General features: G+C 40.8%; 1 protein-coding gene across 1 annotated transcript in view; it reads right to left on the bottom strand.

Annotated features, from left to right (window-relative positions):
- Positions 1 to 27,370, bottom strand: part of RTTN (rotatin) — a 1,186,344-nt gene that overhangs the window by 37,597 nt on the left and 1,121,377 nt on the right. The window contains exon 48 of the mRNA XM_053714873.1: positions 8,244 to 8,347. Coding sequence (XP_053570848.1) covers positions 8,244 to 8,347 — 104 coding nt within the window. The remainder of the gene's footprint in view (positions 1 to 8,243; positions 8,348 to 27,370) is intronic.

The following is a 27,370-nucleotide window of genomic DNA, read 5'->3' as shown; positions in this document are numbered from 1 at the left end:
TTAGTTACAACCTGCTAAGATCATCAAAGACCACAGGCAGACTCTTCTTCTATTTTCTGCCTGAGGCTAAAATAGTACAACTCCGGTACCATTTGAAAATAACAAACTTTTGATTGAAGATAAACTAAATAAACACCACATCTCTCTAGCTACTTCCTTTTTTGTCGAGAGCTGCAAGAGAATGACTGGTAGTGGCAGTTAGGGGAGGAGCTATATAGACAGCTCTGCCGTGGGTGATCCTCTTGCAGCTTCCTGTTGGGAAGGAGAATATCCCACAAGTAATGGATGATCCGTGGACTGGATACACCTTACAAGAGAAATGAATGCATAATGGCCCTTTAAGGAGCATACAATAGAACAATGTATTATGCTCTTAAACATGTCAAATTAATTAATTTTGTATTTATTGTGACATATATATACATACACACATGCAAGGGAGAAATAACTGTAAACAAGTGCAGTATGTTGGCAAATGCACAATGTCACCTTTTTGGCTGTGGCTGTTTCCCACCAAACCCAGACATTTGCATGTCTGGGCCTGACTCAGCTTCCAACTCGGACACACAAATGGAAACCCAAAGTGTCCGGGTCATTCCTAGACAGGTAGCAACCTTTATATACAGCCGAAACACAAGGTTCAGATTACTAGCGTTGTACTTTATGTCCCTAGCATTCATAAAACATTATATAAAGGGACATAAAACTACAAAAGCTGCCTTTGATGATTTGAACACACTAAAATGTTTTCTGCTGCTCACATCAACCTTGGTCCAGAAAAAAATGAGCCAGTTTCCCAAAATAACAGCAACTCCATGTTCCCTTTTGATCCCTGTTGAAGTCTGAAAACATCTTTACAGACATTTTCTTCAAAATTTTATAAAACAGAATTTATGCTTACCTGATAAATTACTTTCTCTTGCGGTGTATCCAGTCCACGGATTCATCCTTTACTTGTGGGATATTCTCATTCCCTACAGGAAGTAGCAAAGAGAGCACACAGCAAAGCTGTCCATATAGCTCCCCCTCTAGCTCCACCCCCCAGTAATTCGACCAAAGGTTAGGAAGAAAAAGGAGAAACCATAGGGTGCAGTGGTGACTGTAGTTTAAACAAAAACATAATTTATGCTTACCTGATAAATTTATTTCTCTTGTAGTGTAGTCAGTCCACGGGTCATCCATTACTTATGGGATTATATCTCTTCCCCAACAGGAAGTTGCAAGAGGATCACCCAAGCAGATCCTCCCCTCACATGTCATATCCAGTCATTCGACCGAAACAAGACGAGAAAGGAGAAACCATAGGGTGCAGTGGTGACTGGAGTTAAATTAAAAATTTTTGAACTGCCTTAAAAGACAGGGCGGGCCGTGGACTGACTACACTACAAGAGAAATAAATTTATCAGGTAAGCATAAATTATGTTATCTCTTGTTAAGTGTAGTCAGTCCACGGGTCATCCATTACTTATGGGATACTAATACCAAAGCTAAAGTACACGGATGAAGGGAGGGACAAGGCAGGAACTTTAAACGGAGGGAACCACTGCCTGAAGTACCTTTCTCCCAAAAATAGCCTCCGAAGAAGCAAAAGTGTCAAATTTGTAAAACTTTGAAAAAGTGTGAAGTGAAGACCAAGTCGCAGCCTTGCAAATCTGTTCAACAGAAGCCTCATTAAAGGCCCAGGTGGAAGCCACAGCTCTAGTAGAATGAGCTGTAATTCTTTCAGGAGGCTGCTGTCCAGCAGTCTCATAGGCTAAACGTATTATGCTACGAAGCCAAAAAGAGAGAGAGGTGGGCGAAGCCTTTTGACCTCTCCTCTGTCCAGAGTAAACGACAAACAGGGAAGAAGTTTGACGAAAATCTTTAGTTGCCTGCAAATAGAACTTCAGGGCATGGACTACGTCCAGATTATGCAAAAGTCGTTCCTTCTTTGAAGAAGGGTTAGGACACAATGATGGAACAACAATCTCTTGATTGATATTCCTGTTAGAAACTACCTTAGGTAAGAACCCAGGTTTAGTACGCAGAACTACCTTGTCTGAATGAAAAATCAGATAAGGAGAATCACAATGTAAGGCAGATAACTCAGAGACTCTTCGAGCCGAGGAAATAGCCATCAAAAACAGAACTTTCCAAGATAACAGCTTAATATCAATGGAATGAAGGGGTTCAAATGGAACGCCTTGCAGGACATTAAGAACTAAGTTTAAGCTCCACGGCGGAGCAACAGTCTTAAACACAGGCTTAATCCTAGCCAAAGCCTGAACGTCTGGAATTTCTGCCAGACGCTTGTGTAGAAGAATAGACAGAGCAGAAATCTGTCCTTTTAACGAACTAGCGGATAAGCCCTTTTCTAAACCCTCTTGTAGAAAAGACAATATCCTAGGAATCCTAACCTTACTCCATGAGTAACTCTTGGATTCGCACCAATACAAATATTTACGCCATATCTTATGGTAAATTCTTCTGGTAACAGGTTTCCTAGCCTGTATTAGGGTATCAATAACCGACTCCGAGAAGCCACACTTTGATAGAATCAAGCGTTCAATCTCCATGCAGTCAGCCTCAGAGAAATTAGATTTGGATGGTTGAAAGGACCCTGAATTAGAAGGTCCTGCCTCAGAGGCAGAGACCATGGTGGACAGGACGACATGTCCACTAGGTCTGCATACCAGGTCCTGCGTGGCCACGCAGGCGCTATCAGAATCACTGATGCTCTCTCCTGTTTGATCTTGGCAATCAGTCGAGGCAGCAGCGGAAACGGTGGAAATACATAAGCCATCTGGAAAACCCAAGGGGCTGCTAGAGCATCTATCAGCGCCGCTCCCGGGTCCCTGGACCTGGTTCCGTAATGAGGAAGCTTGGCGTTCTGGCGAGACGCCATGAGATCCAGATCCGGTTCGCCCCAACGATGAATCAGTTGAGCGAAGACCTCCGGATGAAGTTCCCACTCCCCCGGATGAAAAGTCTGGCGACTTAGAAAATCCGCCTCCCAGTTCTCCACGCCTGGGATGTAGATTGCTGACAGGTGGCAAGAGTGAGACTCTGCCCAGCGAATTATCTTTGAGACTTCCAACATCGCTAGGGAACTCCTGGTTCCCCCTTGATGATTGATGTAAGCCACAGTCGTGATGTTGTCCGACTGAAATCTGATGAACCTCAGAGTTGCTAACTGAGGCCAAGCTAGAAGAGCATTGAATATCGCTCTTAACTCCAGAATATTTATTGGGAGGAGTTTCTCCTCCTGAGTCCATGATCCCTGAGCCTTCAGGGAATTCCAGACTGCGCCCCAACCTAGAAGGCTGGCGTCTGTTGTTACAATCGTCCAATCTGGCCTGCGAAAGGTCATCCCCTTGGACAGGTGGGGCCGAGAAAGCCACCATAGAAGAGAATCTCTGGTCTCTTGGTCCAGATTTAGCAGAGGGGACAAATCTGAATAATCCCCATTCCACTGACTTAGCATGCACAATTGCAGCGGTCTGAGATGCAGTCGCGCAAATGGTACTATGTCCATTGCCGCTACCATTAAGCCGATTACTTCCATGCACTGAGCTACTGACGGGTGTGGAATGGAATGAAAGGCACGGCAAGCATTTAGAAGTTTTGATAACCTGGCCTCCGTCAGGTAAATTTTCATCTTTACAGAATCTATAAGAGTCCCTAGGAAGGGAACCCTTGTGAGTGGTAATTGAGAACTCTTTTCCACGTTCACCTTCCACCCATGCGATCTCAGAAATGCCAGAACTATCTTTGTATGAGACTTGGCAGTTTGAAAACTTGACGCTTGTATCAGGATGTCGTCTAGGTACGGAGCCACCGCTATGCCTCGCGGTCTTAGTACCGCCAGAAGTGAGCCCAGAACCTTTGTAAAGATTCTTGGAGCCGTAGCTAACCCGAAGGGAAGAGCTACAAACTGGTAATGCCTGTCTAGGAAGGCAAATCTTAGGTACTGATAATGATCCTTGTGAATCGTTATGTGAAGGTAGGCATCCTTTAAGTCCACAGTGGTCATGTACTGACCCTCTTGGATCATGGGTAGGATGGTTCGAATAGTTTCCATTTTGAATGATGGAACTCTTAGGAATTTGTTTAGGATCTTCCAAAATTGGTCTGAAGGTTCCCTCTTTCTTGGGAACCACAAACAGATTTGAATAGAATCCCTGCCCGTGTTCCGTTCGCGGAACCGGGTGGATTACCCCCATTAGTAAGAGGTCTTGTACACAGCGTAGAAACTCCTCTTTCTTTATTTGGTTTGCTGATAACTTTGAAAGATGAAATCTCCCTTGTGGAGGAGAAGCTTTGAAGTCCAGAAGATATCCCTGAGATATGATCTCCAACGCCCAGGGATCCTGGACATCTCTTGCCCAAGCCTGGGCGAAGAGAGATAGTCTGCCCCCCACTAGATCCGTTTCCGGATAGGGGGCCCTCTCTTCATGCTGTCTTAGGGGCAGCAGCAGGTTTTCTGGCCTGCTTGCCCTTGTTCCAGGACTGGTTAGTTTTCCAGCCCTGTCTGTAACGAGCAACAGCTCATTCCTGTTTTGGAGCGGAGGAAGTTGATGTTGCTCCTGCCTTGAGGTTACGAAAGGCACGAAAATTAGACTGTTTGGCCTTTGATTTGGCCCTGTCCTGAGGTAGAGCATGGCCCTTACCTCCCGTAATGTCAGCGATAATTTCTTTCAAGCCGGGCCCGAATAAGGTCTGCCCTTTGAAAGGAATATTAAGCAATTTAGATTTAGAAGTCACGTCAGCTGACCAGGATTTAAGCCATAGCGCTCTGCGCGCTTGGATGGCAAATCCAGAGTTCTTAGCCGTAAGTTTGGTTAAATGTACGACGGCATCAGAAACAAATGCGTTAGCTAGCTTAAGTGCTTTAAGCTTGTTCATAATTTCATCCAATGGAGCTGTGCGAATGGCCTCTTCCAGAGACTCAAACCAGAATGCCGCCGCAGCAGTGACAGGCGCAATGCATGCAAGGGGCTGTAAGATAAAACCTTGTTGAACAAACATTTTCTTAAGGTAACCTTCTAATTTTTTATCCATTGGATCTGAAAAAGCACAACTATCCTCCACCGGGATAGTGGTACGCTTAGCTAAAGTAGAAACCGCTCCCTCCACCTTAGGGACCGTCTGCCATAAGTCTCGTGTGGTGGGGTCTATAGGAAACATTTTCCTAAATATGGGAGGAGGGGAAAAAGGCACACCGGGTCTATCCCACTCCTTGCTAATAATCTCTGTAAGCCTTTTAGGTATAGGAAACACGTCAGTACACACCGGTACCGCATAGTATCTATCCAACCTACATAATTTTTCTGGAATTGCAACCGTGTTACAATCATTCAGAGCCGCTAATACCTCCCCTAGCAATATGCGGAGGTTCTCAAGCTTAAATTTAAAATTAGAAATCTCTGAATCCAGTCTCCCTGGATCAGATCCGTCACCCACAGAATGAAGCTCTCCGTCTTCATGTTCTGCAAATTGTGACGCAGTATCGGACATGGCTCTCACATCATCAGCGCGCTCTGTCCTTAACCCAGAGCTATCATGCTTGCCTCTTAATTCTGGCAATTTAGATAATACTTCTGTCATAACAGTAGCCATGTCTTGCAAAGTGATTTGTAAGGGCCTCCCTGATGTACTTGGCGCCTCAAAATCACGCACCTCCTGAGCGGGAGGCGAAGGTACTGACACGTGAGGAGAGTTAGTCGGCATAACTTCCCCCTCGATGTCTGGTGATAATTTCTTTGCATGTAAAGACTGACTTTTATTCAAAGTTACATCAATGCATTTAGTACACAATTTTCTATGGGGCTCCACATTGGCCTTCATACATAGTGAACAAACAGATTCATCTGTGTCAGACATGTTTAAACAGACTAGCAATGAGACTAGCAATGAGACTAGCAAGCTTGGAAAATACTTTTCAAATAAATTTACAAGCAATATAAAAAAACGCTACTGTGCCTTTAAGAAGCACAAAAAGCTGTCACAGTTGAAATAACAATGAACCAAATTAGTTATAGCAACCAAATTTTCACAGTAAATTTAAGTTAGCAAAGGATTGCACCCACCAGCAAATGGATGATTAACCCCTTAATACCCAAAAACGGATAACAATTTAATAATTAACGTTTTTATCACAGTCAAAAACACTGTCACAGGTCTGCTGTGACTGATTACCTCCCTCAAAATGAATTTTGAAGACCCCTGAGCTCTCTAGAGACGTCCTGGATCATGGAGGATGAAGTAGGAAGATTGTGACTGAACTTTTACTGCTCAAAAAAGCGCTAAAATAGGCCCCTCCCACTCATATTACACAGTGGGGAAGCTCAGTTAACTGTTTCTATGCAGAAACAAAAGTTAGCCATGTGGTAAAAATCATGCCCCAATAAGTTTTATCACCAAGTACCTCACAAAAAACGATTAACATGCCAGTAAATGTTTTGAACATACATTTTAAAAGTTATGAAGTGTTATTAATAAGCCTGCTACCAGTCGCTTTTACTGCAGTTAAGGCTCACACATTACTTCAGTATTAACAGTATTTTCTGAGTCAAATTCCATTCCCTAGAAAAATACTTCAGTGTACACACACTCCTCAGCCTAATACCAGTCGCTACCACTGCATTTAAGGCTGTACTTACATTACATTGGTATCAGCAATAATTTCTCAGACAATTCCATTGCTTAGAAAAATAATTTACTGCACATACCTCGATTGCAGGGGGGCCCTGCATGCTATTCCCCTCTTCTGAAGTTACCTCACTCCTCAGAATGTGCGAGAACAGCCAGTGGATCTTAGTTACGTCTGCTAAGATCATAGAAAACGCAGGCAGATTCTTCGTCTAATGGTGCCTGAGAACAAACAGCACACTCCGGTGCCATTTAAAATAACAAACTTTTGATTGAAGAAATAAACTAAGTTTAAAAACACCACAGCCCTCTCACAACAACCTATCTTTAGTTAGCTTGCAAGAGAATGACTGGATATGACATGTGAGGGGAGGAGCTATATAGCAGATCTGCTTGGGTGATCCTCTTGCAACTTCCTGTTGGGGAAGAGATATAATCCCATAAGTAATGGTAAGTAATGGATGACCCGTGGACTGACTACACTTAACAAGAGATTTTTTTTTTACCTGACTTAAATGCCAGGGCGGGCCGTGGACTGGATACACCGCAAGAGAAAGTAATTTATCAGGTAAGCATAAATTCTGTTTTCTCTTGCAAGGTGTATCCAGTCCACGGATTCATCCTTTACTTGTGGGATACCAATACCAAAGCTTTAGGACACGGATGAAGGGAGAAACAAGACAGGTACCTTAAACGGAAGGCACCACTGCTTGCAAAACCTTTCTCCCAAAAATAGCCTCCGAAGAAGCAAAAGTATCGAATTTGTAAAATTTGGCAAAAGTATGCAGTGAAGACCAAGTCGCTGCCTTACAAATCTGTTCAACAGAAGCCTCATTTTTGAAAGCCCATGTGGAAGCCACTGCTCTGGTAGAATGAGCAGTAATTCTTTCAGGAGGCTGCTGGCCAGCAGTCTCATAGGCCAAACGGATGATGCTTTTCAGCCAAAAGGAAAGAGAGGTAGCAGTCGCTTTCTGACCTCTCCTCTATCACCACATTCACTTTACACTCCCGAGAGAGACCCTAGTGCTTAGAGCCAGCAAAGAGAATGACTGGTGGGTGGAGCTAGAGGGGGAGCTATATGGACAGCTTTGCTGTGTGCTCTCTTTGCTACTTCCTGTAGGGAATGAGAATATCCCACAAGTAAAGGATGAATCCGTGGACTGGATACACCTTGCAAGAGAAAATGTATTTCAGTGACATTGTAACAAGCATTTTCTATAACATATTTGTAGAGCATTTTAAGTTTGTTGTCCCACTGATCTCTCAGAAAAACCAGGTGCAAGAACCATCTCATTTCAAAAATAATGAATGCCATGAATGTTGGACAACTGAAAGGATCTGGCTTCCAAGTTATGGAGCTCTGGAATGTGAATGGATGAAACTGCACAGAAATCAATGTTTGCTACTGCAGACCTAAAGTGAACTCTTGGTTGCTGATGTAATTTAGCAGTCACACTGTCAGACTCAATAACCATACAGAAAAACAAGTGAAAAATAGCTAGAAGCACGGCATGAGGTTTTAGCATTTTTATGGCAAAAGAAAGCTCACAAGGACTCCAAAAGGTTTAGAAACTATTATAAAAACCCTAAAAGCTGCTATCAGGTTACCTCACCTTTTGATAATTGAATAGCAGGGCCCACAGTGCAGAAGCTCCTATCCTCTGTGCATTTGGACTTTCACTTTCCAGACATGCAGAAAGCAAACCCACAGCTTTGTCTAAGTAGATAAGGAGAAAAACGCATAACTATAAAAACTCTAATATTTGTACTGTAAACTCTAAAAGTCTAAACACTCAATTCAATAAAAGTATGGATGTGTAAGACACACATTAGTGGCTGGTATGGTCTACAAGAGAAGATGCAGGACAAGATATTATGCAACTGTGAAGAAGTGTTTTTCAAAAACTATATGATCTTTGTGAATTGTTTTTGAACAAACTTTTATGGGAGATTAAACTATGTTACATCTGTTTTAAGCTATAGCACTCGTGTAACTAAACAGATATGGGGATCTTCATATTTATTTAAAAACAAACAAACACATTGAGTGTGTGGTGATCTACACCATCTTAAAAATAGCATTTATAAAGGGCTCCATTTTTCAATAATTTGGGGAATTCTCCTTTCTGTTCTCCTATCAGTTCTCCACAGCTCTCCTTAGGAGAGGAGCACATGTGCGCCCATATTTATCATAAAAAAGTTGTTTTTTCTCCATGGGAGAGCTGGGGAGAACTAATGATAAATTTCTCCAGTCGGATTAGTATCTTCTCCTTATTTATCACTAAAAATAAGCAACTATTCTCCATGTCAATCATATATAAACCAATAGAAATCTTTATACAGCCTTCCTAGTAGCTTTGTTAACGCCCCTCTTCAGCAAACTTTCATATAAGAAAATAAATCTACATTTTCATTGTTTTAGTGCTTCAATTTTAGCGCTTTTTTATATCTTATTTTTATGCCCCAATAGATATCATTTTTGTGCTCTGTTATATATTATTTTGGTGCTCCATTATATATATTTTTTTACTCCATCATAAATTATTATTGCACTCCAATAGCCATTATTATTGTGCTTTGTTATAGATCATTTTTGCACCTTGTAGAGCCTTTTTTGTGTGTAACTGCTTCTACAACTGGTAGAGAATAGATTTCTAATGCTGTTCTCCACTTTAGCTATAGAGAACTTTAAGGTAGTAACTTGCAGGAGAACTTTCAGTCCTCCACAGGAGAATATAAATGATAAATTTGTAACTAGGAGAATTATGAGGAGAACTATATGAAATATGACTAAAAAGATTGAATTTAACCCTTTTTTGAGAACATGTTCTCCAAGGAGAGTTAGAACAGAGTAGAAGAATTTTACAGTCGAACTTGCCCAATTTTAGGAGTATTTTTGAATGATAAATAGGAGAATTATTTCTCATGAGAACTTTTAGGAGAAAATATAGGAGAATTGGAATGATAAATAGAGCCCATATAAATAGTAAACTAGTAGATTAGGTTCAAAGTCAAAAACAGAACTGATGATGAAAGGGAAGATAGAGTGGAGTGGAGTAATCTGATAGATCCAATAGTGTAGCTAAGCATAGGATAAAGACAGGAGTACTACACAATCAGTAAGAAGGAAAGGGGGAGCAAAAAGTAGTGATTTTAGGAAACAGGAGTTACAGTAAAAGTGATACATTTTTGAGAACTATTTAGGGTTCCCCTCACCAACAAGTAAAAAACCCAGAAGCTAGATGCAAAACATAAGGTTTTTCACATGGGCATAAGATCAGAAAAATGAGAAGGAGAAGTAAAACAGGCAGATAAAAGGGAAAACAAAAAGATTATTCCATGAGGAAGGAGCAGGATCACAACAATTACAGAATATGAGTGTGATTAAAGGGACACTGAACCCAAATTTTTCCTTTCGTGATTCAGATAGTGCATGCAGTTTTAAGCAATTTTCTAGTTTACTACTATTATCAATTTTTCTTCGTTCTCTTGCTATCTTTATTTGAAAAAAAGGCATCTAGGTGTTTTTTTTGGTTCAGGACTCTGGACAGCACCTTTTTATTGGTGGATGAATTTATCCACCAATCAGCAAGAACAACCCAGGTTGTTCACCAAAAATGGGCCGGCATCTAAACTTACATTCTTGCATTTTAAATAAAGATACCAAGAAAATGAAGAAAATGTGATAATAGGAGTAAATTAGAAAGTTGCTTAAAATGCCATGCTCTATCTGAATCACAAAAGAAAAAAATTGGGTTCAGTGTCCCTTTAATTTAGTCAAAAAATAGTCAACAGCATCACCTAATCTGTAAAACATATACGATTAAAAAATAAACTCTTTGATCCCTGCTTTTATAGTAAAGAAACATTTTCATGTAAACTTACATTGATACATTTAGAAAACACACAAAAAGAAAAACAAAAAACAAATGAGGAACAGGACTTGGGAATTTCTAGTACGTTAAAGGGCTTAGTAAAACTGTGGGTATTTTACATAAAATGGAAAATTCAAGAACAAGGGGTCATGAGCTCAAGCTAAAGGGTAGTAGATTCAGAAGTAATTTGAGGATGCACTTCTTTACAGAAAGAGTGATTGATTTATGGAATAAACTTCCTCAAGAGGTAGTAGCGACAAACACTGTCTGGGACTTTAAACATGCCTGTGACAAGCATAAGGCTATCCTACAAACTAGATAAGTTTATACTGTTAGTTAATATTGGGCAGACTTGCTGGGCCTATGGCTCTTATCTGCCGTCAATATCTATGTTTCTATGAAGCAGAAGCACCAGACATCATCTGTTCTTTTCTAACCCATATGTCACTTCTTACAGCTTTGTAATCATCTCATTGGTAAAAAATACTCAAGTTATACAAATTCCCTGTATTTAGTTTATAATTTCTAGTTTTTATCTACAGAGTGGACAATATCTCATTTATAACTAGAAACAAATTTATCTGACAGTCATGCTGATCGCCATGAAAACACAGGTGTCCAGATATGATAAATGTAGCTAAACACAGAGACAAATCTTCTTTATTAATATTTCAGAAAAAATACCTGATAACATTTATTTCTAATGAAGCAGTGTTTAGTAGCTTCAGTTAACTTATATCAAGAAGTATCCCCACCATGGACATGTGTGTTCTTTTTGCATTTGTGATATAATTTATCAAAGCTGCAGTCCATAACTGTTTAAAAACAAAAAAACAAACAAACCAACTACCCCCACCGCTACTAATCTGCAGCTAGCTCTCAGCATTGCTGCTCCTTAGGAATGCTTTTCCACAAAGGATACCAAAGAACAACGCAAATTAGGTAATATAAGTGAAATTGAAAATTTGTTTATAATTGCATGCTCTATCTGAATCACATAAGTATAATTTTAACTTTATATGATAGGAGGGAGCGCCAAACGGCTAAAGTTTCTATATATACAACAATATAAAATTAGCAAAGACGTTACAATATCAAAGGAAATGCATAAATTACATTTATTAATAGAGTACCCTAGACAGATGAAAACAATGGTTAAAAACAATAGAAACAGTGAGCAATTGCCATAAAGGTGATTAGCTATCCTTAGAAGTAAAGGATAAATAAAACAAAAAAACATAATTTATGTAAAAACTTACCTGATAAATTAATTTCTTTCATATTGGCAAGAGTCCATGAGCTAGTGACATATGGGATATACAATCCTACCAGGAGGGGCAAAGTTTCCCAAACCTCAAAATGCCTATAAATACACCCCTCACCACACCCACAATTCAGTTTAACGAATAGGCAAGCAGTGGGGTGATAAAGAAAGGAGTAGAAAGCATCAACAAAGGAAATTTGGAAATAATTGTGCTTTACACAAAAAATCATAACCACCATAAAAGGGTGGGCCTCATGGACTCTTGCCAATATGAAAGAAATGAATTTATCAGGTAAGTTCTTACATAAATTATGTTTTCTTTCATGTAATTGGCAAGAGTCCATGAGCTAGTGACATATGGGATATCAATACCCAAGATGTGGAGTCTTCCACTCAAGAGTCACTAGAGAGGGAGGGAATAAAAAATAAAAACAGCCATATTCCGCTTAAAACATTAATCCACAACCCAAAAAAATAAGTTTATTTTCATTTTTGAAAGAAAAAAACAAATCAAAAAGCAGAAGAATCAAACTGAAACAGCTGCATGAAGAACTTTTCTACCAAAAACTGCTTCCGAAGAAGCAAATACATCAAAACGGTAGAATTTAGTAAATGTATGCAAAGAAGACCAAGTCGCCGCTTTGCAAATCTGATCAACTGAAGCTTCATTCTTAAAAGCCCACAAAGTGGAGACTGATCTAGTAGAATGAGCTGGAATTCTCTGAGGCGGGGCCTGACCCGACTCCAAATAAGCTTGATGAATCAAAAATTTCAACCAAGAAGCCAAGGAAATAGCAGAAGCCTTCTGACCTTTCCTAGGACCAGAAAATAAAACAAATAGACTGGAAGTCTTCCTGAAATCTTTAGTAGCTTCCACATAATATTTCAAAGCTCTTACCACATCCAAAGAATGTAAGGATCTCTCCAAAGAATTCTTAGGATTAGGACACAAGGAAGGGACAACAATTTCTCTACTAATGTTGTTAGAATTCACAACCTTAGGTAAAAATTGAAAAGAAGTCCGCAAAAAAGCCTTATCCTGATGAAAAATCAGAAAAGGAGACTCACAAGAAAGAGCAGATAGCTCAAACTCTTCTAGCAGAAAAAATAGCCAAAAGGAACAACACTTTCCAGGAAAGTAGTTTAATGTCCAAAGAATGCATAGGCTCAAATGGAGGAGCCTGTAAAGCCTTCAGAAGCAAATTAAGACTCCAAGGAGGAGAAATTGATTTAATGACAGGCTTAATACGAACTAAAGCCTGTACAAAACAGTGAATATCAGGAAGTATAGCAATCTCTCTGTGAAATAAAGCAGAAAGAGCGGAGATTTGTCCTTTCAAGGAACTTGCAGACAGACCCTTATCCAAACCATCCTGAAGGAACTGTAAAATTCTAGGAATTCTAAAAGAATGCCAGGAGAATTTATGAGAACACCATGAAATGTAAGTCTTCCAAACTCTATAATAAATCTTTCTAGAGACAGATTTACAAGCTTGTAACATAGTATTAATCACTGAGTCAGAGAAACCTCTATGACTTAGAACTAAGCGTTTAATTTCCATACCTTCAAATTTAATGATTTGAGATCCTGATGGAAAAACGGACCTTGAGATAGTAGGTCCGGCCGTAACGGAAGTGGCCAAGGCGGGCAACTGGACATCCGAACCAGATCTGCATACCAAAACCTGTGTGGCCATGCTGGAGCCACCAGCAACACAAAAGACTGTTCCATGATGATTTTGGAGATCACTCTTGGAAGGAGAACTAGAGGCGGGAAGATGTAAGCAGGTTGATAACACCAAGGAAGTGTCAGTGCATCCACTGCTTCCGCCTGAACATCCCTGGACCTGGACAGGTATCTGGGAAGTTTCTTGTTTAGATGAGAGGCCATGAGATCTATCTCTGGAAGCCCCCACATCTGAACAATCTGAGAAAACACATCTGGATGGAGAGACCACTCCCCTCTGGCGGCTGAGATAATCCGCCTCCCAATTGTCTACGCCTGGGATATGCACCGCAGAGATTAGACAGGAGCTGGATTCCGCCCAGGCAAGTATCCGAGATACTTCTTTCATAGCTTGGGGACTGTGAGTCCCACCCTGATGATTGACATAAACCACAGTTGTGATATTGTCTGTCTGAAAACAAATGAACGGTTCTCTCTTTAGCAGAGGCCAGAACTGAAGAGCCCTGAGAATTGCATGGAGTTCTAAAATATTTATTGGTAATCTCACCTCTTGAGATTTCCAAACCCCTTGTGCTGTCAGAGATCCCCAAACAGATTTGGTTTGGTTCAAGAGAAGCCCCTTGAACCAAACAATGGTGATCTATCCACCATGTCAGAGAGTGTCGTACATTGGGATTCAAGGATATTATTTGTGATATCTTTGTATAATCCCTGCACCATTGATTCAGCATACAAAGCTGTAGAGGTCTCATGTGAAAACGAGCAAAGGGGATTGCTCCGATGCTGCAGTCATGAGACCTAAAACTTCCATGCACATAGCCACTGAAGGGAATGACTGAGACTGAAGGAGCCGGCATGCTGCAACCAATTTTAAACGTCTCTTGTCTGTTGGAGACAGAGTCATGGACACTGAATCTATCTGGAAGCCTAAAAAGGTGACCCTTGTCTGAGGAATCAAGAAACTTTTTGGTAAATTTATCCTCCAACCATGTTTCCGAAGAAACAACACTAGTTGATTCGTGTTAGATTCTGCAGAACGTAAAGACTGAGCTAGTACCAAGATATCGTCCAAATAAGGAAACACCGCAATACCCTGTTCTCTGATTACAGATAGTAGGGCACCCAGAACCTTTGAAAAGATTCTTGGAGCTGTTGCTAGGCCAAATGGAAGAGCAACAAATTGGTAATGCTTGTCTAGAAAAGAGAATCTCAGAAACTGATAGTGTTCTGGATGAATCGGAATATGAAGGTATGCATCCTGCAAGCCTATTGTGGACATATAATGTCCTTGCTGAACAAAAGGCAGAATAGTCCTTATAGTCACCATCTTGAAAGTTGGTACTCTTACATAATGATTCAAAATTTTCAGATCCAGAACTGGTCTGAACAAATTTTCTTTCTTTGGTACAATGAATAGGTTTGAATAAAACCCCAAACCTTGTTCCTGAGGAGGAACTGGCATGATTACCCCTGAAGACTCCAGGTCTGAAACACACTTCAGAAAAGCCTGAGATTTTACTGGATTTACAGGGATGCGTGAGAGAAAAAATCTTCAAACAGGAGGTCTTACTTTGAATCCTATTCGATACCCTTGAGAGACAATGCTCTGAATCCAATGATTTTGGACACATTTTATCCAAAAATCCTTGAAAAACCTTAATCTGCCCCCTACCAGCTGAGCTGGAATGAGGGCCTCACCTTCATGCGGACTTAGGGGCAGACTTTGGTTTCCTAAATGGCTTGGATTTATTCCAATTTGAGGAAGGCTTCCAACTGGAAGCAGATTCCTTGGGAGGAGGATTGAGTGAGGCAAAAAAAACTCCTTTTCCTCCAGTGATAGTTGAAATAATAGAATCCAACTGAGAACCAAATAAATTATTACCTTGGAAAGAAAGAGATAGTAATCTAGATTTAGATGTCATATCAGCATTCCAAGATTTAAGCCATAAAGCTCTTCTAGCTAATACAGCTAAAGACATGGATCTAACGTCAATTTTGATAATATCAAAAATGGCATCACAAATAAAATGATTAGCATGTTGCAGTAAGCAAACAATGCTAGATACGTCAAAATCCAATTCATGTTGCGCTAAATTTTCCAACCAGAAAGTTGATGCAGCCGCAACATCACCCAAAGAAATAGCAGGTCTGAGAAGATGACCTGAATATAAATAGGCCTTCCTTAGATAAGATTCAAGCTTCCTATCTAAAGGATCCTTAAAGGAAGTGCTATCTTCCATAGGAATAGTGGTACGTTTAGCAAGAGTAGAAATAGCCCCATCAACTTTGGGGATCTTTTCCCAAAACTCTATAGATTTTGCTGGTAAAGGATACAATCTCTTAAACCTTGAAGAAGGAATAAAGGAAGTACCTGGCTTATTCCATTCCCTAGAAATCATATCAGAAATAGCCTCAGTAATGGGAAAAACACCTGGGGAAACCACAGGAGGTTTAAAAACAGCATTTAAACGTTTATTAGACTGAACGTCAATAGGACTGGTTACCTCAATATCCAAAGTAATTAACACTTCTTTTAATAAAGAACGCATATACTCTATTTTAAATAAATACCGTAAGTAGATTTGTCAGTGTCAATATCTGAGGAAGGATCTTCTGTTTCAGATAGATCCTCATCAGAAGAGGATGAATTATTATGTTGTTGTTCATTTGAAATTTCATCAGCTAAATGAGAAGTTTTAAAAGACCTTTTACGTTTATTAGAAGGTGGAAATGCAGACAAAGCCTTCATAATAGAATCAGAAACAAATTCTTTAAAATTTACAGGTATATCATGCACATTAGAAGTTGAAGGAACTGCAACTGGCAATGTACTATTACTGATAGAAACACTATCTGCATGTAAAAGTTTATCATGACAACTATTACAAATGACATTCGGTGGAATAATTTCTACAATTTTACAACAAATGCACTTAGCTTTGGTAGAACCGATGTCAGGCAGCAATGTTCCAGAAGAAACTTCAGAGGCAGGATCAGATTGGGACATCTTGCTCAATGTAAGAGAAAAAAAAACATATAAAGCAAAATTATCTATTTCCTTAAATGACAGTTTCAGGAATGGGAAAAAATGCAAAAGCATAGGCCTCTTGATAGAAAAGAAAGCAGGAGGCAAACAACAATGGGGTATTGAAATAATGAAAAAAAATTTGGCGCCAAGTATGACGCACAACGTAACGTAAACTTTTTTTGGCGCCAAAAATGACCGGAAATGACACACTTGCGTCACTAATGACGCCACCGTGTGAAAGGTCTCGGCGTCACGTATGACGCCGGAAATGACGAAGTTGCGTCAAAAACGTATTTTTCCGGGCCAAAAAAGTTTGCGCCAAAAATGACGCAATAAAGTCTAACATTTGACGCACCCGCGGGCCTAACACCCGCAATTGCAAAAAGTAGTCAAATTGAATTGAAGACTAAACCCCAGGTAAGAAATAAATTTCTTAAAGTGTTTATATTCCCAAATATGAAACTGACAGTCTGCAGAAGGAAATACATGAACCTGACTCATGGCAAATATAAGTACAATACATATATTTAGAACTTTATATAATATGCATAAAGTGCCAAACCATAGCTGAGTGTGTCTTAAGTAATGAAAACATACTTACCAAAAGACACACATCCACATATAGCAGATAGCCAAACCAGTACTAAAACAGTTATTAGTAGAGGTAATGGTAAATTGAGAGTATATCGTCGATCTGAAAAGGGAGGTAGGAGATGAATCTCTACGACCAATAACAGAGAACCCATGAAAAGACCCCCGTTAGAGAAATCATCGTATTCAATAGGTGATACTCCCTTCACGTCCCTCTGACATTCGCTGTACTCTGAGAGGAATCGGGCTTCAACAATGCTGAGAAGCGCATATCAACGTAGAAATCTTAGCACAAACTTACTTCACCACCTCCATAGGAGGCAAAGTTTGTAAAACTGAATTGTGGGTGTGGTGAGGGGTGTATTTATAGGCATTTTGAGGTTTGGGAAACTTTGCCCCTCCTGGTAGGATTGTATATCCCATATGTCACTAGCTCATGGACTCTTGCCAATTACATGAAAGAAATAAGTAATATCCACAGTAATATACAATGTGATTGTAATAAAATAAATGTCCTCTAAGAAGTGATTGTCCTCTTTAATGTCCTGAGTGTCCAAATTAGGAATAGTATATGTTGAATCCTGATTAAAAAATGTCCAATAATCCCATGTGAAAAAAATGATATATATATATATATATATATATATCCAATGTGAAAAATAAAAATAAAAAGATAAAAACATAATTTATGTAAGAATTTACCTGATAAATTAATTTCTTTCATATTGGCAAGAGTCCATGAGCTAGTGACGTATGGGATATACAATCCTACCAAGAGGGGCAAAGTTTCCCAAACCTCAAAATGCCTATAAATACACCCCTCACCACACCCACAATTCAGTTTAACGAATAGCCAAGTAGTGGGGTGATAAAGAAAGGAGTAAAAAGCATCAACAAAGGAATTTGGAAATAATTGTGCTTTACAAAAAAAAAATCATAACCACCATAAAAAGGGTGGGCCTCATGGACTCTTGCCAATATGAAAGAAATTAATTTATCAGGTAAATTCTTACATAAATGATGTTTTCTTTCATGTAATTGGCAAGAGTCCATGAGCTAGTGACGTATGGGATATCAATACCCAAGATGTGGAACTCCACTCAAGAGTCACTAGAGAGGGAGGGATAAAAATAAACAACAGCCATTTTTCCACTGAAAAAAATAATCCACAACCCAAATAATAAGATTATTCTATAATGACAAGAAAAACTTAAAATATCAGCAGAAGAATCAAACTGAAACAGCTGCGTGAAGAACTTTTCTACCAAAGACTGCTTCTGAAGAAGCAAATACATCAAAACGGTAGAATTTAGTAAATGTATGCAAAGAGGACCAAGTTGCCACTTTGCAAATCTGATCAACTGAAGCTTCATTCTTAAAAGCCCACGAAGTGGAGACTGATCTAGTAGAATGATCTGTAATTCTCTGAGGCATGGCCTGACCTGACTCCAAATAAGCTTGAAGAACCAAGAAGCCAAGGAAATAGCAGAGGCCTTCTGACCTTTCCTAGGACCAGAAAATATAACAAATAGACTAGAAGTCTTCCTGAAATCTTTAGTAGCTTCAACATAATATTTCAAAGCTCTTACCACATCCAAAGAATGTAAGGGTCTCTCCAAAGAATTCTTAGGATTAGGACACAGGGAAGAGACAACAATTTCTCTACTAATATTGTTAGAATTCACAACCTTAGGTAAAAATTGAAATGAAGTCCGCAAAACCGCCTTATCCTGATGAAAAATCAGAAAAGGAGATTCACAAGAAAGAGCAGATAGCTCAAAAACTCTTCTAGCAGAAGAGATAGCCAAAAGGAACAATACTTTCCAAGAAAGTAGTTTAATATCCAAAGAATGCATTGGCTCAAATGGAGGAGCCTGTAACGCCTTCAAAACCAAATTAAGACTCCAAGGAGGAGAAATTGATTTAATGACAGGCTTGATACGAACTAAAGCCTGTACAAAACAGTGAATATCAGGAAGTTTAGCAATCTTTCTGTGAAATAAAACAGAAAGAGCAGAGATTTGTCCCTTCAAGGAACTTGCCGACAAACCTTTATCCAAACCATCCTGAAGAAACTGTAAAATTCTAGGAATTCTAAAAAGAATGCCAAGAGAATTTATGTGAAGAACACCATGAAATGTAAGTCTTCCAAACTCAATAATAAATCTTTCTAGAGACAGATTTACGAGCTTGTAACATAGTATTAATCACTGAGTCAGAGAAACCTCTATGACTTAGCACTAAGCGTTCAATTTCCATACCTTCAAATTTAATGATTTGAGATCCTGATGGAAAAATGGACCTTGAGACAGTAAGTCTGGCCTTAACGGAAGTGGCCAAGGTTGGCAACTGGACATCCGAACAAAATCCGCATACCAAAACCTGTGTGGCCAGGCTGGAGCCACCAGCAACACAAACGATTGTTCCATGATGATTTTGGAGATCACTCTTGGAAGAAGAACTAGAGGCGCAAAGATGTAAGCAGGTTGATAACACCATGGAAGTGTCAAGGCATCCACTGCTTCCACCTGAACATCCCTGGACCTGGACAGGTATCTGGGAAGTTTCTTGCTTAGATGAGAGGCCATCAGATCTATCTCTGGAAGACCCCACATCTGAACAATCTGAGAAAACACATCTGGATGGAGAGACCACTCCCCCGGATGTAAAGTCTGACGACTGAGATAATCCGCCTCCCAAATGTCTACACCTGGGATATGCACCGCAGAGATTAGACAGGAGCTGGATTCCGCCCAAGGAAGTATCCGAGATACTTCTTTTATGGCTTGGGGACTGTGATGATTGACATATGCCACAGTTGTGATATTGTCTGTCTGAAAGCAAATGAATGGTTCTCTCTTTAACAGAGGCCAAAACTGAAGAGCTCTGAGAATTGCACAGAGTTCTAAAATATTGATTGGTAATCTCGCCTCTTGAGATTTCCAAACCCCTTGTGCTGTCAGAGATCCCCAAACAGCTCCCCAACCTGAAAGACTTGCATCTGTAGTTATCACAGTCCAGGTTGACCGAACAAAAACAGAATTTATGCTTACCTGATAAATTACTTTCTCCAACGGTGTGTCCGGTCCACGGTGTCATCCATTACTTGTGGGATATTCTCCTCCCCCACAGGGAAAGGCAAGGAGAGCACACAGCAAGAGCTGTCCATATAGTCCCTCCCAGGCTCCGCCCCCCCAGTCATTCGACCGACGGTTAGGAGAAAAAAAGGAGAAACTATAGGGTGCCGTGGTGACTGTAGTGTATAGAGAAAGAAATTCTTCAAACCTGATTAAAAAACCAGGGCGGGCCGTGGACCGGACACACCGTTGGAGAAAGTAATTTATCAGGTAAGCATAAATTCTGTTTTCTCCAACATTGGTGTGTCCGGTCCACGGTGTCATCCATTACTTGTGGGAACCAATACCAAAGCTTTAGGACACGGATGAAGGGAGGGAGCAAATCAGGTTACCTAAACAGAAGGCACCACGGCTTGCAAAACCTTTCTCCCAAAAATAGCCTCCGAAGAAGCAAAAGTATCAAATTTGTAGAATTTGGACAAAGTGTGCAGAGAAGACCAGGTCGCTGCCTTACATATCTGATCAACAGAAGCCTCGTTCTTGAAGGCCCATGTGGAAGCCACAGCCCTAGTAGAGTGAGCTGTGATTCGTTCAGGAGGCTGCCGTCCGGCAGTCTCGTAAGCCAATCGTATGATGCTTTTCAGCCAAAAGGAAAGAGGTAGCAGTAGCTTTTTTGACCTCTCCTCTTGCCAGAATAAACGACAAACAGAGAAGACGTTTGTCTGAAATCCTTTGTTGCTTCTAAATAGAACTTTAAAGCACGGACTACATCTAAATTGTGTAACAAGCGTTCCTTCTTTGAAACTGGATTCGGACACAAAGAAGGCACAACTATTTCCTGGTTAATATTCTTGTTGGAAACAACCTTTGGAAGGAAACCAGGTTTAGTACGCAAAACAACCTTATCTGAATGGAACACCAGATAGGGCGGATTACACTGCAGAGCAGATAATTCAGAAACTCTTCTAGCAGAAGAAATAGCAACCAAAAACAGAATTTTCCAAGATAACAACTTGATATCTATGGAATGTAAGGGTTCAAACGGAACCCCTTGAAGAACTGAAAGAACCAAATTTAGACTCCAGGGAGGAGTCAAGGGTCTGTAAACAGGCTTGATCCTGACCAAAGCCTGAACAAAAGCTTGAACATCTGGCACAGCTGCCAGTCGTTTGTGTAACAAGACAGATAAAGCAGAAATCTGTCCTTTTAGAGAACTCGCTGATAATCCCTTATCCAAACCTTCTTGTAGAAAGGAAAGGATCCTAGGAATTTTAATCTTACTCCATGAGAATCCCTTGGATTCACACCAACAGATATATCTTTTCCATATTTTATGGTAATCTTTCTAGTCACAGGTTTTCTGGCTTGTACCAGAGTATCTATCACAGAATCCGAAAACCCACGCTTAGACAAAATCAAGCGTTCAATTTCCAAGCAGTCAGCTGGAGAGAAACTAGATTTGGATGTTCGAATGGACCTTGTACTAGAAGATCCTGTCTCAAAGGTAGCTTCCATGGTGGAGCCGATGACATATTCACCAGGTCTGCATACCAAGTCCTGCGTGGCCATGCAGGAGCTATTAAAATCACAGAGGCCTTCTCCTGTTTGATCCTGGCTACCAGCCTGGGAATGAGAGGGAACGGTGGAAACGCATAAGCTAGGTTGAAAGTCCAAGGCGCCACTAATGTATCCACTAGAGTCGCCTTGGGATCCCTGGATCTGGACCCGTAGCAAGGAACCTTGAAGTTCTGACGAGACGCCATCAGATCCATGTCTGGAATGCCCCATAATTGGGTCAACTGGGCAAACACCTCCGGGTGGAGTACCCACTCCCCCGGATGAAAGGTCTGACGACTCAGATAATCCACCTCCCAGTTTTCCACTCCTGGGATGTGGATCGCAGACAGGTGGCAAGAGTGATCCTCCACCCATTTGATGATCTTGGTCACCTCTCTCATCGCCAGGGAACTCCTTGTTCCCCCCTGATGGTTGAAGTAAGCAACAGTCGTCATGTTGTCTGATTGGAATCTTATGAATCTGGCCTTTGCTAGTTGAGGCCAAGCCCGGAGAGCATTGAATATCGCTCTCAGTTCCAGAATGCTTATCGGTAGAAGAGACTCTTCCCGAGACCATAGACCCTGAGCTTTCAGGGAATCCCAGACCGCGCCCCAGCCTAATAGACTGGCGTTGGTCGTGACAATGACCCACTCTGGTCTGCGGAAGCTCATTCCCTGGGACAGGTGATCCTGGGTCAGCCACCAACGGAGTGAGTCTCTGGTCTTCTGATCTACTTGAATCACTGGAGACAAGTCTGTATAGTCCCCATTCCACTGTTTGAGCATGCACAGTTGCAATGGTCTTAGATGAATTCGCGCAAAAGGAACTATGTCCATTGCTGCAATCATCAACCCTACTACTTCCATGCACTGAGCTATGGAAGGCCGGAGAACAGGGTGAAGAACATCTGTCAGGAAAATCTTCATTTCTAAAGAATCTATTATTGTTCCCAAGAAAGGGACTCTTGTTGACGGAGACGGGGAACTTTTTTCTATGTTCACCTACCACCCGTGAGATCTGAGAAAGGCTAGAACAATGTCTGTGTGAGCCTTTGTCTTTGAAAGAGACAACGCTTGAATTAGGATGTCGTCCAAGTAAGGTGCCACTGCAATGCCCCTGGGTCTTAGAACCGCTAGAAGGGACCCGAACACCTTTGTGAAAATCCTTGGAGCAGTGGCTAGTCCGAATGGGAGAGCCACAATAGGTAATGTTTGTCCAGAAAGGCGAACCTTAGGAACTGATGATGATCTTTGTGGATAGGAATATGTAGATACGCATCCTTTAGATCCACGGTAGTCATATATTGACCCTCCTGGATTGTAGGTAAAATCGTTCGAATAGTTTCCATTTTGAACGATGGCACTCTGAGAAATTTGTTTAGAATTTTTAAATCCAGAATTGGTCTGAAGGTTCCCTCTTTTTTTGGGAACTACAAACAGATTTGAGTAAAACCCCTGACCTTGTTCCACAGTTGGAACTGGGTGTATCACTCCCATCTTTAACAGGTCTTCTACACAATGTAAGAATGCCTGTCTCTTTACTTGGTTTGAAGATAAGTGAGACATGTGGAACCTTCCCCTTGGGGGTAGTTCCTTGAATTCTAGAAGATAACCCTGAGAGACTATTTCTAGTGCCCAGGGATCCTGAACATCTCTTGCCCAAGCCTGAGCAAAGAGAGAGAGTCTGCCCCCTACTAGATCCGGTTCCGGATCGGGGGCTACCTCTTCATGCTGTCTTGGTAGCAGCAGCAGGCTTCTTGGCCTGTTTACCCTTGTTCCAGCCTTGCATTGATTTCCAAGCTGGTTTAGTCTGGGAAGCGTTACCCTCTTGTCTAGAGGCTGCCGAGTTGGAAGCCGGTCCGTTCCTGAAATTGCGAAAGGAACGAAAATTGGACTTCTTAGCCAGAGCGCTCTGCGCGCCACAATTGTAAACCCTGAATTTTTTGCCGCTAACCTCGCTAACTGCAAAGCGGCGTCTAAAATAAAGGAATTAGCTAACTTAAGTGCGTAAATTCTATCCATGACTTCCTCATACGGAGTCTCCCTACTGAGCGACTTTTCCAGTTCCTCGAACCAGAACCACGCCGCTGTAGTGACAGGAATAATGCACGAAATAGGTTGAAGGAGGTAACCTTGCTGTACAAAAATCTTTTTAAGCAAACCCTCCAATTTTTTATCCATAGGATCTTTGAAAGCACAATTGTCCTCAATAGGAATGGCCGTGCGCTTGGCTAGAGTAGAAAACTCCTCCTTGACCTTAGGGACCGTTTGCCATGTGTCCTTCCTGGGGTCGACCATAGGGAACAATTTCTTAAATATAGGAGGAGGGACAAAAGGTATGCCTGGCTTCTCCCACTCCTTATTCACTATGTCCGCCACCCGTTTAGGTATCGGAAAAGCATCAGGGTGCACCGGGACCTCAAGGAACTGTCCATCTTGCACAATTTTTCTGACCAGATTGTCACAATCATCCAGAGTAGATAGCACCTCCTTAAGTAATGCGCGGAGATGCTCTAATTTAAATTTAAATGTCACAACATCAGGTTCTGCCTGCTGAGAAATTCTTCCTGTATCAGAAATTTCCCCATCTGACAAACCCTCCCTCACTGCCACTTCAGATTGGTGTGAGGGTATGACAGAAAAATTATCATCAGCGCCCTCCTGCTCTACAGTGTTTAAAACAGAGCAATCGCACTTTCTCTGAAATGCTGGCATTTTGGATAAAATATTAGCTATGGAGTTATCCATTACTGCCGTCAATTACTGTATAGTAACAAGCATTGGCGCGCTAGAAGTACTAGGGGTCGCCTGCATGGGCATAACTGGTATAGACACAGAAGGAGATGATGTAGAACTATGTCTACTTCCTTCATCTGAGGAATCATCCTGGGCAACTTTACAATTTGTGACAGTTCTGTCCTTACTTTGTTTGGACGCTATGGCACAATTATCACACTATATTTGAAGGGGGAACCACATTGGCTACCATACATACAGAACATGATCTATCTGAAGGTACAGACATGTTAAACAGGCTTAAACTGGTTAATAAAGCACAAAAACCGTTTTAAAACAAAACCGTTACTGTCTCTTTAAATGTTAAACAGGGCACACTTTATTACTGAATATGTGAAAAACTATGAAGGAATTATCCAATCTTTACCAAATTTTCACCACAGTGTCTTAATACATTCAAAGTATTGCACCCCAATTTTCAAGCTGTTAACCCTTAAAATGTGGAAACCGGAGCCGTTTTTAATTTTAACCCCCTTACAGTCCCAGCCACAGCCTTTGCTGCAACTTCACCAATCCCAGGGGGGTATATGATACCAAATGAAGCCTTCTAGGAATGTTTTTAGTGGATTCCAGACCCTCACACATGCAGCTGCATGTACTGAACTCAAAATTAACTGCACAGTAATGGCGTGAAAATGAGGCTCTGCCTACTACAGAGAAAGGCCCTTCCTGACTGGGAAGGTGTCTTAACAAGTGCCTGGTGCTAAAAAACGTTCCCCAATGTTATAAAAGTGTGAAATACAACTTCAAACTGCATATAATACTTAAATAAAGCAATCGATTTAGCCCCTAAAAGTGTCTACCAGTTTATAGCCCATAATAAGCCCTTTATTCTGTTTGAGACTAAGAAAATGGCTTACCGATCCCCATGAGGGGAAAATGACAGCCTTCCCGCATTACACAGTCTTGTTAGAAATATGGCTAGTCATACCTTGAGCAGAAAAGTCTGCTAACTGTTTCCCCCAACTGAAGTTATCTCATCTCAACAGGCCTATGTGGAAACAGCAAACGATTTTAGTAACTGCTGCTAAAATCATATTCCTCTCACAAACAGAACTCTTCATCTCTTTCTGTTTCAGAGTAAATAGTACATACCAGCACTATTTTAAAATAACAAACTCTTGATAGTAGAATAAAAAACTACAACTAAACACCACAAACTCCTCACCATCCCCGAGGAGATGCTACTTGTTCAGAGCGGCAAGGAGAATGACTGGGGGGGCGGAGCCTGGGAGGGACTATATGGACAGCTCTTGCTGTGTGCTCTCCTTGCCTTTCCCTGTGGGGGAGGAGAATATCCCACAAGTAATGGATGACACCGTGGACCGGACACACCAATGTTGGAGAAAGAAGCCCCTTGAACTAAACGCTGGTGACTTAACCACCATGTCAGAGAGTGTCGAACATTGGGATTTAAGGATATTAATTGTGATATCTTTGTATAATCCCTGCACCATTGATTCAGCATACAAAGCTGGAGAGGTCTCATGTGAAAAGGAGCAAAAGGAATCGCGTCCGATGCTGCAGTCAAGAGGCCTAAAACTTCCATGCACATAGCCACTGAAGGGAATGACTGAGACTGAAGGTGCCGACAAGCTGCAACCAATTTCAAACGTCTCTTGTCTGTTAGAGACAGAGTCATGGACACTGAATCTATCTGGAAAACTAAAAAGGTGACCCTTGTCTGAGGAATCAAGAAACTTTTTGGTAAATTAATCCTCCAACCATGTTTCCAAAGAAACAACACTAGTTGATTTCTGTGAGATTCTGCAGAACGTAAAGACTGAGCTAGTACCAAGATATCGTCCAAATAAAGAAACAACGCAATACCCTGTTCTCTGATTACAGAGAGTAGAGCACCTAGAACCTTTGAAAAGATTCTTGGAGCTATTGCTAGGCCAAATGGAAGAGTAACAAATTGGTAATGCTTGTCTAGAAAAGAGAATCTCAGGACTGATAATGTTCTGGATGAATCGTAATATGGAGGTATGCATCCTGCAAGTCTATTGTGGACATATAATGTCCTCGCTGAACAAAAGGCAGAATAGTCCTTATAGTCACCATCTTGAAAGTTGGTACTCTTGCATAACGATTCAAAATTTTCAGATCCAGAACTGGTCTGAATGAATTTTCCTTCTTTGGGACAATAAATACATTTGAATAAAAACCCAGACCTTGTTCCTGAAAAGGAACCGGCTTGATTACCCCTGAAGACTCCAGGTCTGAAACACACTTCAAGAAAGCCTGAGCTTTTACTGGATTTGCTGGGATGCGTGAGAGAAAAAATCTTCTCACAGGAGGTCTTACTCTGAATCCTATTTGATACCCTTGAAAGACAATGCTCTTAATCCATTGATTTTGGACAGAATCTATCCAAATATCCTTGAAAAACCTTAATCTGCCTCCTATCAGCTGAGCTGGAACGAGGGCCGCACCTTCATGCAGACTTAAGGGCTGACTTTGGTTTCTTGAATTGCTTGGATTTATTCCAATTTGAGGAAGGCTTCCAATTTGAAACAGATTCCTTGGGGGAAGGATTAGACTTTTGTTCCTTATTTTGACGAAAGGAACGAAAATGGTTAGAAGCCTTAGATTTACCCTTAGGCAGAAAAACTCCCTTTCCCCCAGTAACAGTTGAAATAATAGAATCCAACTGAGAACCAAATAAATTATTACCTTGGAAAGAGAGAGATAGCAATCTAGACTTAGATGTCATATCAGCATTCTAAGATTTAAGCCACAAAGCTCTTCTAGCTAAAATAGCTAAAGACATGGATCTAACATCAATTTTGATAATATAAAAAATGGCATCACAAATAAAATGGATTAGCATGTTGCAGTAAGCGAATAATGGTAGATATGTCAG

Source organism: Bombina bombina, chromosome 5, assembly GCF_027579735.1.
Source record: "Bombina bombina isolate aBomBom1 chromosome 5, aBomBom1.pri, whole genome shotgun sequence".
Taxonomy (NCBI): domain Eukaryota; kingdom Metazoa; phylum Chordata; class Amphibia; order Anura; family Bombinatoridae; genus Bombina; species Bombina bombina.
This window is presented reverse-complemented; position numbering and strand designations above follow the sequence as displayed.